The sequence below is a fragment of the Prinia subflava genome, chromosome 8, assembly GCF_021018805.1.
Source record: "Prinia subflava isolate CZ2003 ecotype Zambia chromosome 8, Cam_Psub_1.2, whole genome shotgun sequence".
NCBI classification, from domain to species: Eukaryota; Metazoa; Chordata; class Aves; order Passeriformes; family Cisticolidae; genus Prinia; species Prinia subflava.
The window spans coordinates 3,139,765-3,153,683 of NC_086254.1; the positions used below are offsets into that span (position 1 = coordinate 3,139,765).

The following is a 13,919-nucleotide window of genomic DNA, read 5'->3' on the forward strand; positions in this document are numbered from 1 at the left end:
TAATTGTTTACCTTTTGCCTTTAGTTTATTAGCCAGCCTTAGAGGCAAATGGGAAGCGATAAGCTCAGGCCTAGAAATTGAACAAAACAAATCCAATCAATTGCAAGACAAGCCATACAGCAAAATGTTACCAATTTCTTGGAATTCAGTTGAGTTCCAATTCACATAACATCAGCTCTCAATAATGAAATTCTGTTAGAAGCATGTGTGACTCTACATCTACTATAACCATAAAAAAACCCAACATAAAGCTGTATTTTCTATTCTGCAATTTTCTTCTGGGTTTACTTCAAGCAAAAAAAAATACAGAGAAAGGAAAGAAAAAGAAGCAACAAAGCTTCCAGGTACAAGAACATTTTCCTCCCTCAATTCTTGATGCATGAAATACACAATTCATATATCTACAGATATTTAATGAGGAATGTATGCCCTTGTATGAGATCAAACGTGCAAAATATCCTTTGTGTTTCATGGAAGCAGAGTTTAGGCAGCATTTAAAGCCTTGAGGTTTTGGGACTGAAGTCAAATAACTTCAAAATCAGAGGTAAAAGTAACTAGATCACAAACTTACTTCTTAATAATGAATTTGATTTTGTCACTCCCACGGATGATTCTTTCAAGGCGTGGGATTCCAAACCATGTGGGACTCCTAAAGGGAACCCCTTCTGGCAAGCCTTCAACAACCAAGGAGTCAGGGTGTGACTCAAATGCTGAATAGGGAACATTCACTTTTGAAGTCTCTGAAACCCCCAGAGCTTCGGCTGAAAATAAAGATTGAAGGATAGATTACAAACTTAAATGGGTGAAATTTTCTCTCATGTGATTTTAAGAATCTTACAGAAGCTCTGCTACTCAAAGCTAACAAGCCTCCTGCAAAAAAAAAATTAGAAATATTTAAATATATTTAAACAGATTCCCAATTATTTTCTGTGGAGTAACTGAAAATGGGAACTTGGCCCATCTTTTTATAGGTAATATCTGAAATAGGTCTGCAGTGCCTAATGCTTTATTTTGAGAACTTCATCCAAAGCTTTTGTGTAATCACCACAGAATGGGAAAAATCACAGCCTAGGATGCTGTTACAAAAACGTTTCTGTCAGTTAGAGGAAAGAGTAAGTAAAACATAGGTAAGAGGAGTCAAGACTTCCATATCTGTCCTGGTATACTTCTGATGCTTAAGTAAACACAGGAACATTTAAACAGAGGAGTTTTAAAATGCAGCAGTATTACAGAACAGCTCATTTGGTATTTAACTTACCAAACTTCAAACGAAATATATCTTCTACTTGGTTTCTCAGCTTTGTGATCTTGGTATTCCAGTCATCTTTTGCTGAAAACCAGAAATAAGGGTCAGAGAGTCACCCAGCTCTAGATACAGAGGTACATTGAATGTACTTCTTTCAACAAAAGAACATAAAAACTAGCAACACATTTACATCTGATTAGACAGGGACACACAATGAATAATGATTATTAACAGCAGCTTAAGTGATGTACGTAATTACCTCTACATAATGAAAAATCTGTTTAAATGTAATTACAAATTTCAAACACTGACCCTAGCAGAACAACTTGTTCTTCAGAGCCTTCAGATGTGGGAAGGAATTATTTTAATGGTTCTTACAAAACTAGAATTAATAAATCATAGTGTATAATAACATCCTTTAGAGTAGAACATGCGTATTTTAAAATTTTTTTGCTAAACATTTTGATTAGTATTTAAAAAATCATCTTTAGTCCTATTGTCTATTGTAAATAAAGGCCAATTACGGAGTGCTAGCCAGCACAGACAATTTGTAGCTTAGATAAAGAAGAAAGAAAAGGATGTCTGATAAAAAGCACTGTTGTTTTCTAACAGATGGCATTGTAGGGGTTTTGCATGGCCAGGCTTTTGGTAGCAGGGGGTTCCAGGGGTGGCTTCTGTGAGAAGCTGCCAGAAGCTTCTTCCATGCCCTGGTGGCTCCAAAGATGGACAAGCCACAGGTCAAGGCTGGGCCAATTAGAAATGATGGTAATGCCTCTGTAACAAAAGATTTAAAAAGAAAGAGGAACAAAAAAAGTGGTGGTGCAGTTGTAGTTGCTGCCAGAGAAAAGCAGGGTGAGAACACGAGAGGAACACCAAGGTCAGTGAAGGACAAGGGGCAGGAGCTGCTCCAGGTATCGAAGCCAAGATCCCCCTGCAGCCTTTTTATTTAACTACCCTCTTACTGAATATGAGGTTTTTCCTAAAATAAAAATTAAAAACAAACAAACAAACAAACAAAAAAACACCCAAAAAAAACCCAAACCAAAAAAGCCATAATACATTGTGATGATGTGACTGCTGCTTGCATGATTATTAAATCATATTAAATCATATCCCTTCTTTTTATTTTTTTTTTCCTCCAGCAAGCTGCGTGTGTGTAAAATCATAGGAAGTCCTGAATCATGGCTTGTGTCTTTACTATATACAGATTCAGAATCCTAAAAAAGCCAGTGAGATCTGGATTGCACATTCCTGTAGTAAGAAAGTCCCAAGACACTTTAATTCAGGGCATTCAGAAATAAACCCCAAACTGATTTTTCTCCATTAAAGGCACGTCATGCTTCCAAGAAGTCCCTACAATTCCTTACCAACAGAGACCTGAAAGAGCCCAGGGTCAGCTGAAATCCCAAGGGATTTTGATCCCTGCAGACCTTTGATTCAGGCCAGGACAGTAACTCCAGCTCTCTGGGGCTCTGAAGGTGACCCAGTGGAGTTATTCAAGGGCAGCAGGGACTGCACCAGGATTTCATAATCCAGGGATCCATCCACATTCACAGTGATCAGTTTATTCCTTACAACCCTCATGAAGAATATGCCAGCACACTCATCCCACATGGGTGACTTCTCAAAAAATGCTGCACTGATCTTGATGCATTCCCCATCAAACACTTCCATTCCCATTGGAGACAGCACCTCTCTTACCTTGATTGCTCGACTTGGGCTGAATAACTTCAGTTGAAGTGTGACTTAGCAGCTCTGGCCTGCAACCAGGACACAAATATTCTGCTTATTCCTGACATTAATCAAATACTACTACCTATTATGACATGAATTGAAGAGTTTAGTTTTTCTATTATGTTTTTCACACTTGTCAACATGCTAATAGATATGCAAAACATATTCTGAAATATTTGTCTGGATTGCAAATGCCCACTTCATGACACATTTAATTTGCCTATTTGGTAACTAATGACCAAATGCTTCACAGCTTAATGAAACCAAGTGTTTGTTTGGATTCTTTCTTTAAAAGCCCTCCACGTTTAGACTTACCTTTTGATCACAAATTTTATTCTGTTGGCCACTTGAATTATTTGTTCAAGGCAAGGGATTCCATACCAGGAGGGACTCCTGAAGGGAACGTTGTCTGGCAGCCCTTCAACACAGAGGTCATTTGGGTGAGCTTCAAACTTCTTGTATGGAACAGCTTTGGGCTCGTTGCTCCCCAAAGCCTTGGCTGTTGGAACAAAATACATCCAGTAACTGGACAGGCTGGCCAATCAACCTTCATTAAAAGTGAGCTGATACCAATTACTCAGGCTGTTGCAATTGTGATCTTAAAATGAGGAACAATGCAGGACATTTAAATCCAACAAAACCCAAGTCTCTGCACATAAAAATGTATAAAAATTGCCATATCGTACGATGCTGCTACTGGGCAGTCACAATACCAGACTGGATTGCTCACTGGGACATAATACATTTGTTTTATTCAAAGTTGTTAATTTGTTATAGAGTATCATGAAACATTTTATTCTAGGTCTTATGAAGTTGACAATTTTTTCATAATGGACAGAACATAAAACTTCATTCAGAAATGTTTTAATACTAATTATGATGATATTGCAGTGGATATAAGTGAACAGCTGTTTTATTCACCACCAAAGGAAAAAATCTGAATAGGAAGGAATCGAGAGAAATCAGAAGAGCTGTATAAGTAAGACTTATAATTCTTTTTAAACTATGAATTTACCTTGTATAAACAGTAAATGAAAACATGCTTTTTCACTGACCTTGCGGAATTTTAAAGACTTGAAAAAAATACCTGAACAGAGGTCTCATTCACATCTCTTAGATGTTCAAAGAAAGGAATGAAAGCAACCTTCAAGAAATACAAAGCAATAAAGAAAAGAAAATAATAATACTGTACTTACCAAACTTTTTACAGAAGATTTGATCTACTGCCTTTCTCAGTTTGGTGACTCTGACATACCACTCTTCTTTCGCTGGGTTTGAGACTGACACAGAACAAAACCAACATTCCCTAATTATTTTGGTTATATTTTCAGTTGTTCAGTTTATACGATCCTCCTATAATGCATAATCATCCTGCATTTTCAGGTAAAACATAAATGCTGTGTGTAAGAAGTATGGATTCAATGTGGAACTAGAAAAAATGACCATAAAATAATGACAGAATACTAAAACCGACAAAACTCCACTGGATCAGTGACATCACTCTTGCTACAAAATACACACAAGTGTATTGGCCTGAAGAACTGCAATACTTCCATCGTTCACCTCCAAACTGCAGATTCCACTTGGAGATAGGAATAGTTTTCCAATGGTTTCATTTCCTGAAGGATTACCTTGACATTCAGTGCAGAATTAGGCATGCGTGTGGGATGAAAATTTGCTTTTAAGGGATCAAAGTACATACAATACAAATCACTTTTTGCTCCTGAATATGTCTTTGTGACCAGCAAGTGACACTTCCCAGTCTCAAAAAAGACATTGGCCAGCTTCCACCATGTGGGTTTAGTCAGAATGCAAAAGCAATGACTTGTGCTCCACACTTGCACCAACTGGGCTGTCAGCACAAGCACCAGCTCACGCTTCCCCAGCCATTCCTGAGATCCAACTGCTCTGTCCTGCAGCCAGGATCAGCCTCAGGGTTTCAGGATTGACACCACAAAATCTTCCTGACCAGTCTGCTTCCCACAGGAATGTAAATGAAAATCATCTTTTCCTCTGCCAGTCAAAACACAGGTTCCATACTCATCCCACTCCTTTCCTGCTGGGACACAAGGGCCTACAGACAGAGCAGGAACTGGACATGGAGCCCCAAGGAGCTGAGAGAGCAGAGGCTGGTGCTCCACAGCTCCACAGCTCTGTCTCTGAGATGGCACTGGGCACAGGGAGCAGCACAGGAGATAATGTGCTGCTGGAAAAGAGGGAATCCAAGAGGAAGGGAGGCTCAGACAGCTGCTGTGTCCTGAGATGTTATTGACACTCCCAGGGATGCTCTCTTCTCTTACAGAGGGTGCAGAGGTCACATGTAACCATCAATATCAGTGATAGCTGGTGATGACAAGACATATAACCAACTGGTCACAACCCTGTGCCACAAAAATTGGTTTCCACTGGTTTTCTTAGCTACAGGGGTTTTATGAGTTGAGCGATGTACTTGCTTTGCCTTCACAATCAGTACAACCATATTAAAAATGACTAAAAGAACAGAAAAAAGGCTAATTTTAAAAGCCACATAAGAGTTCAGTTAAAGCTAAGGCTCAGTTACTAGCCTACCTACTACTTTTGTAGTAAAACTTCGTGCTTGAAGGTACAGTAGGTTAAGACTGATACACTAAGTTAACTTATACCTCAGGAGAAGCTTAATTCCTGCACACATATTAAACAGACATCCTTATGGTATAACTGCTTTGCTTAATTTAGATCCTTAATATTCACTTTAATACAGTCTTTGATATACTTTTAACAACAGAAGACTATGATTATATAATACACATAATGGTGCTGCACTAGTGCAAATACTACTGCCTATATGCTTGTGTTGTCTGAACTAAGGACTTCTCTGGTGTCACTGAAACTTCACAGTTCAACCAAGGTGAGGTTGCCACTTAGCATTTTAGAGTTGGGAGCAATCTGCTTGTAACTGTTGTTTAAGGCATACAAGCTTTTACACTTGGTTTATTTTGACAATTAAAATATGCCCTGAAGCCCAAGAGACAACAGAACTCAAGTGAAGAGAAAAAAATGTCTGGGAAAAGAATTTACCAACTAATGCCCATGCAAAAGTACTATTTTTTCAAAACATTTTTTTTCCCATACTAAACTTATTTCTGCCAACTTGAAGGGAAATGAGTTCACAGGTGCAATTCCTGAAGTCTTATTTTTACATGATCATTTTTTCTACCTTTGGATGGACACTCAATGAAGACAAGACATGTAAGAGAATGCATCTGCTGAAAAGCATTCCTGATGGCAGAAGTGGTTGGAATGCTTTACCTGTGCTCACTATGTGCAAATGTAGCCCCATTACCCAAGGAAATCAGATCCTGTTGCAATAAATGTCACTATGTTCACTGCTGAATTTCAGTTATTCTAATTTTTGAAAATCCCATCTATAAGCAATTATTCTATGGCAGAGACATTTTCCTTATCCAGTACACACTACCAGCTGTGGAAATTGATTCCTTTTCTCTGTATCTCAAGACAAACACCTAGCTAGCTCATGGTTTATCTTTCTGCCAAACTGAATCAAATCCATTGACAGTAACACTAGCTTGGATAACCATAGGAAAACTCTAAAGAAAAGCTAAGGAAGCTAAAAAGAATTTAACATCAGAGCAGCTGCTTGCAATTTATATTATTTGATGTATTATTAGTAAAAGCAAATTGTAGCCACCACTAAGACTGACAAATAGGAATATCATACAGTGCTTGTACAACTCACACATTGAAAACTTACCTACTGGAGCTGTGTTGTTCACTTCAACATCCTTCAACTTCAGGAGTTCAGGCCTGAAAGATTTAAGATACATGTTTCAACAGTGACAGACACTTGGAGAAATAGTCTCCAGCTACAGCCTGAAGTTAGTACTTACTGGAGGATCAAAACCAAAACACCTCACAGAGGACAGCATGATCCCCAGCACTGAATTCCAGCAAACATAAAATATTTTAAGAGGTGGCTGAAACCCTACTGACTAAACATTTTTCATGCCCAATACCTGTATCTGCTGGAGCTATAACATTTCATGGTAACCTACAGGTTCCATTAAACTTACCTCTGAGTTCTATGATATCCTTAATCATAAATAAAGATGCAAATTAAAAACTTAATCTCCAAAAAAATAAACTTGAAAGCAGACACTTCTGTTTCCAGAAATATATCTAATTTTATCCACAGCTGAACAAACAAAAAATTAAACATTTTGATGTTTCTCACAGAGCCAAACTAGTTTTTTAGCTGCTCTGGTTACACATTTCAAAATCAATGAACACCATAAATTAATTTCTGTTAACAACTAAGACATATTTGACAAAAGCAGGTGCCAGCATTGCATAAATAATTAAATCTATGTATGATATTTGATTCTAAGTGACACAAATTTAGATCTACACTTCTTCCTCTCTTCTAGTTATCTGCAAGCATTAGGATGACAGAATCTGACTGTGTTCCTCTCAAAAGGAAGCAACCAGCACCCATGGTAAAGGCAGCATGCACAGGGGCAGGGGCTGCCACTACCCCCAGTTCTGAGCTTATCATTGCAATCAGCAGATTCCTGCCCATTTCAAAAACTCCTGGATTAGGCCCTACTGAACACAGGAAAACATCAGCTGTCACTGCTGAAGCTTCCTTTAAACTTCCATCAGTCTCCATCTGAGGTCTCCATGAGCGCTACCTGATCTCCCTCCAGACACACCAAGGACACACATCCAACTAAACCACAGGAACCAGGAGCTTTGTGTTGGCCTCAAGCTTCCCCTGGGAAATGCTTTATACAAATACAGCCACAGACACCTTGGCACATTCCAGCAAATAAAAAAAACCCATCAGCTGAAATGAGGCCAGGATCCTCAAACAGGATCAAATATCCCAGAGTCAATGGCTTTCCACATGTATTGCAGCTGCAGAGATCTGAACAGTACAAAGAGATCCGGCCCTGACAAGAAGTCCATAATATTGAAGAGATCTGTCCTGAGATCTCTCCACCACCACTGCAAGTGTTCCACTGCTCTGATAAGCTGAATTTATCAGTGAACATCAACTGAAAACTACTCCTTAGCGCTGTAAATTAATATGCCAGCAGAAACCAGTTTGGAATTCCTTGAAGCAAAGTGGAACCAGCATTAAACAAAGAGCAATGTTGAGACACAAGTGCAGAACTGATTCCTCACTTTTTGACGACGAAGCGGATGCGCTCCTTGGCCAGCAGGATCCTCTCCAGGCGGGGAATGCCGTAGGTGGTGGGGCGCCGGAACGGGATCCCCTCGGGCAGCCCTTCCACGTACAGCTCGTCCATGTGGGACTGGAAGTGTGTGTATGGCACAGGAACTTGACCTTCCACTTTTAAAGCTTCAGCTTGAAGGGAAAAGGAGAATGAAACATTAGACTAGCTTGTGGCTCTGCTCAATTACCTGTTTGATATCACTCTGATAAACATTATAATCAGCATATAGGCAATAAACACTCAGCACATTTAAACATGCAAGCATTCATGTTGTGAGGGACTGTGTTTAACAGCAAAATCACTTCAATTCACAGTAAACAAGCTGCAGCCCTGCATACATATGCACATCATCCTGTTTTCCCTTTATGTAAACATTTAATAACTGACTGCACCTGTTAGAGTGAAGATTCTCACTATTTTGGTTTTGCTTAATAGAGCATTTTGCAAGATTAAATTATCTAGACTTAAGGATAAACCAAGCATGTTTTGGTTCATTAGCTCTGTTATTATTTGTTACTACTATTGGCTTACAAGTCATTAATACCTTGGAGTATGGCCACATATCCCCTCTTTTCAGTGAACTCCTTAAGTTTCCATGAATTTTAGAAAGCCAAAGAACCACTAGTGAAATAAAAAACACACTTCTAACACTGCTGAAAAAAGCATGGCCCTACTAATTAAATATTTGAACCAAATGAAAAGTAAGTAACTATCTTAGCCACAGCTGGAAAATTACCTCAACTTTCTTTAAGTTATGACTATTGTCAATACACCTATGAGGCTGGCTAATACTGGAGAATGACACAAGAGTTTGCAAATACCAAAAGGGCTGATTTCTTTATATGCATAAGGTATGTTAATTCTGTAGGCTGTGCAACAAGAACTCTTTATTACCATGTGACAGGTCTGCATAGTTTGGTACATTCTGCTGTTTTGATATGAAAAAATTGATGCAAAAAATTATTTGAGGTGAGAAAAAACAAGGCCAAATTAGAGTAAAGTGATGGTCTTGCAGCATTTCTGAAAGTAAAACTAGTCAGGGCACCTTTTCAGGCAACTTAACATAATATCCAAGTGGCCCATGGTTGAGATATTGTCTATGCAAAATGCTCTCATTAACTTGCAAATTCTTAAATGAAATAAAACAATTTAGGTGTTAAAGGTATTTAGGTAAGACACCCTTTCAACCACCTGAAACCAGAATATTTCTAGGGATTTTTATCACAAAAAGGGGAAGCTTTGAAAACATTGGTTTTTTAAAAAAATGTCTTAGTCTTCTATTTTGATCAGAATCAGGTATGAAAATTTTAGAAAATTGCAAGAAGAATGGTGTTTCAACAAGACTTGGTTTCAACTGGCAAATATAAGATGGCCAAAATGAAAGACAGAGGACTCATTCCTAGAGATGGACATGGACCTGAAGATGACTCTTAACAAATACATTAATGAAAGCCTATTCAAATCTGTGCCAAAGGAGCTCCAGAGCAATCACCAATAGCTCTGTTGTGTATCACACCAGTCCTTCATCAACGTGGATTTTTATTTCAGTTTTATCTCTTTAAAGAAATTAATTTTTCCCAGTCCTGGAGGTTGTTGTGGCTATGTGGTGAAAAGGTCAGCAAATCCAGCAGACAATCCTCAGGGCAACAGATCAAGAACGTCACTAAAATCCAAATTCTTACTCAGCATAAAGTAAGAACAGCTTCAGAGTAATAAAAATCCTGCCTGTTTAAATAATTAACTGACAACAAGTAAGTTTTCACATGTGAGAATCTCTATTTGTCTTAAATCAGCAAATGTTTTAGCCAATACTGTTAAGAGAGCCTAAGAACAGCATCAGCATCACAGTCTGCACTGAGGTTTCTTAGATTTGGAATCTCACAAGCTTTTACACAGAAATCCTACTGAATATAGGCTTTATTTTTGTGAGTCACTAAAAGAAATCCCATTCAGTTGTCACCTAAAACACCAAGCTATGTTTTCAGACATGTCAGTTGTAACAGATTACAGTTGCTGATAATGCTAGAACACTTAGGAGCTAGAGAAGCCAAAAAATTTGAAAATCATTCTGGGAATTCTGGACATCCATAACTCATTTCCATAAATGGCAGACTGCATGCCATTTCTGAGCTAGAAAGAGAGAGTCTGATAAGGAATTGTTTTGTGAATCAATGAAATGTTGTCATGCACAGGGAAAAGGAGATCATTTTTAATATGATATGGCCTGCTATGGAAAGTCAGGAATAGCTCAGCATTTAACATACTCTCTACACAAGATTTTTAGGCTGGTTTTGTGAGTAACTCAAAAGGTTATTGCATTCCATATGTATCTGTGCCCAAAAATCGTTACTGTCTCCTTTAGGGCCTGCATCCAGAAAACAACATGGGCCACGTGTGCTTTTAAAGTCAGCTCTCCCAGGCAGCTCAGGCTCTTTTTGTGGTGGATTTTGCCTCTCTGGCCTCTTGGTCTTTGCCTCAGGCACGGAAGCTCTCTCTTGCCATTTGGCTTTTGGCCCCTTGACTTTGTTTTATTGCTGCTGGCAACAGTAGCAACTCAGGAACTGCGCTCAGGAACAGCAGCAACTCAGGAACAATCCAGAACTGTTTCAGCATGAATTTTTGAACTCCTGGAAGCAGCATGGCTGGAGCCAGCACGGCCAGGAGGTCACTTGGGAGGACCATTGCCCCTCCCTGCAGCACCAACACCAGCACATTCAGTGGGTGGCAGAAGGACACACAGCCAAGTGCAGGTGGACACTGCAGGCTGGAGCCCCCCAGGTAACCCCAGGATTCCCACCTGCCACTGGAACTGCTCCATGAGCTCCTCCCTCCCTGAGGGTTTGCTGCCATCATCCCTCTGTGTTCCAAACCATGAGTTTGGTTATGGCGGCTGTCATCTCCAGAAGGGGCAGGCATACCCCACCATTCTGGATTTCCCGTGGTTGCCATGGACTTCCAGACATTTAGTAATTTTGTATTTAATGATTATTTACTCTTGCTTTTTGCCTGTTGCTGTTTTGCTTGTTGGTACTGTTATTTTTTCACTGACACCTACCAGTAAGTGTACTATTGCTGGAAATGGATTCGTTAATACCATAAGGAGAGGTAACTCATTTCATACTGTCTACCTTTTAAACTGCCTTAAATCACCTTAATTTTCTTAAACCAACTTTGCTACATGCAAATATCAAAATCAAAATTAAAGCAATGCACTAAGAATTATGCTCCTTTCCAGAGCAATTAAAATACAGTGAATCAGGTTCTGAACTGTATTACCTTGGTGCAAGTTGCTTTCAGTGGGCTGTTTAAATGTCAGATGATAGTCACATCCCAAACATGTAGTAACTCTCAATCACAAGGTCTGTTCTGAAAACACTTCCACTTTTTGTGGCAGAGGCACACCAGCATTTATTTTTAAATCTTTGCTGATGCTGTTTTAGTTTGTGATATATGGACACAAAACATATCTAAGTGCAGCATTTGGAGACGAATTCCAAAGTCTAACACATCTGCTGCTTTTTCTTTCCAAGAGCCATTAACATATCTAATTTTTGCTTCACTGCAAAACAATCATAATCAAAAATGAACAATCAATGAATCAATTTCTTCAGTGCCATTCTAAAGATTCTTTCACTTCAGGACTCAGTGTAATTGCAGAGAAAAGGACAGCTCTCTCAAATGTGGATGCCCAAGATACGTGAGCATGCAGGTGCTCCAGGAGACCGAGCACAACTGAAAAACAAAATCAGGTTTTGCACTTTGGTGCCAAACACAGATATCCCATATTGAAATTACTCTGCTCATCAAAAACGCTGTTTTCCTCAATTTTATGTCTTCTAACAGTACTCAGCCCTTTGGTGCTGTCACAGTTCTGGTGTGCTCCTGAGCTAACAACAAGATGCGTGCCAAAGAGCAGTCTTATCGTGACAGAGGACCACAGGCAGTGGCTTGGAAAGGTGTTTAACACATACCATATCTTTTTTCAAACAGGTCCTCAACTTCCTTTCTCAAGTCTGTAATTCGTGTATTCCATTTGTCTGCAAAGGAAAGAGGAAGACATGTCAGACTATGAACAAAACTGAGAATCTCTTGTAAAATCTGTGTTACCACTAAATGGAATATGGAGTGTGTACTTTTACTGCTCACTTGCAAACAGGTGCCTGCTGGGTAGAGTACACCTTAAAATGCATGGATACATCCAGAAAAAAAGGAAAAGTACAGAATAAAATGTTTAAGTCCAAAACTTGTATATTAAATGAAGTTAAAAAAAAACCACAACCACAATTTCTGAAAGTCTTTCCCCCAAACTTCTCACATTCATTTGGTGTTTTAACCAGGTCTGGCAATACCACAGAGACGTGCCACTTTCTGTATGTGAACCTCAAAGTGAACACAGGAGCCAATATCCTCAATACAATTTTGGAAGCTCAGGTAAAGGTATCTGAATAACCTGTGAGATGCAGATCACTGTAATCTAACTGCACACCAGCTATCTCAATATGGAATTTTCTTAAAAACAGCATAGAGAAGATAAACTAAGTCAACTCAGAGCAACTCTGGGCAGGTAAGCCCTGAGATAGTCTAAAACTAGAGATTATATACTGCAACCTCAACTAAAACTACTGTCATCCTAATATTTTATTCCCTTTCCTCTCCATCTGAACCCAAACTCAATGCTTCTTCACTTCCAAAACTGCTGGCAATCAAAGCTGAGGTGATTTTTCTACTGAGAGAATGTATCTAACAAAAGCTTCTGCAGCACCACCTCCCCTAGTAATGGTGGATTTATGTTCTCCTGACTAAACAAAAAGGAATGATACATGCTCAATGGCCTACTAGTATTAATGATCTCTTAAAAACAGCTCACAAAATTTAAGTCACTTTTGCTAAAATTGACATCTGTCATGTAAACATGTTACAAATAGATCCATAAGAATTTTTAAATTTCCTTAAATTTCCAGAATTCCAAATACAAACACAAATATTGTGTCAAAGGACATATTCCTAACAGTATGGAACTTTAAAAAGCAGACCAATTAATGTGTCCATAAACAAAATCTAAACCAAATCACAGAATAAAGGAGAGGTACAAGAACACAAAATATCCCAGTAAAAGCATCTTAAACGAGGGTAATCTGAAGTGCATGGATGCATTTCTGTGGAAAACCCAATACAAGGGATCACGAAAGAGCACAACCAAAAGATCCCAACTTCCTGTGAGTCTATTTACATTTCCACATCAAATAACAAAAAACAGCAGAGGTAGCCTATGCTGGTGATTATACTGCAGCAATTCACCTCCATGGAGTCCATGGCTCTGAAATGAAGGCTTGCACTAACATATGTCACTCCTTCAGCACAAAATCAACCAAAACCTTTTCATAAAACAAAGCAGGAAAATAAAATAATCTTCCATCTTACCAAAATTGAACTCTTTTGGTTTAATTGTCCCATTACTGGCAGCTGCATTAGCTGACTTGGAGCTTCTCAGTCTCTTGTGGCGGGGAATGTAGTCATGGTCATTATCTTAAAGACAAAAAAAAAAAATATCAGTTTTTTATCCAGAGAACACATGTGCAGCACTGGAACTGTTCTGAATTTTAGGAAACTCTAACAGAATTAAGGAACTCTGTTTATCAGGACACCAAACATGCAGTACTTAATGACTCTTCTCATATAAACTTTTCTGTTGAGGTAATGTT

General features: G+C 38.8%; 1 protein-coding gene across 7 annotated transcripts in view; it reads right to left on the bottom strand.

Moving 5' to 3' along the window:
- GTF2I (general transcription factor IIi) overlaps positions 1 to 13,919 on the bottom strand; it is a 102,549-nt gene that overhangs the window by 15,743 nt on the left and 72,887 nt on the right. For all 7 annotated transcript variants that reach the window (XM_063402389.1, XM_063402388.1, XM_063402387.1 and 4 more), the window contains 10 exons: positions 13,639 to 13,743; positions 12,189 to 12,254; positions 8,165 to 8,348; positions 6,732 to 6,784; positions 4,177 to 4,260; positions 3,296 to 3,479; positions 2,948 to 3,006; positions 1,259 to 1,330; positions 572 to 761; positions 12 to 70 (listed from right to left, as the gene is read on the bottom strand). In XM_063402389.1, the coding sequence (XP_063258459.1) occupies positions 12 to 70; positions 572 to 761; positions 1,259 to 1,330; positions 2,948 to 3,006; positions 3,296 to 3,479; positions 4,177 to 4,260; positions 6,732 to 6,784; positions 8,165 to 8,348; positions 12,189 to 12,254; positions 13,639 to 13,743 (1,056 nt within the window). The remainder of the gene's footprint in view (positions 1 to 11; positions 71 to 571; positions 762 to 1,258; positions 1,331 to 2,947; positions 3,007 to 3,295; positions 3,480 to 4,176; positions 4,261 to 6,731; positions 6,785 to 8,164; positions 8,349 to 12,188; positions 12,255 to 13,638; positions 13,744 to 13,919) is intronic.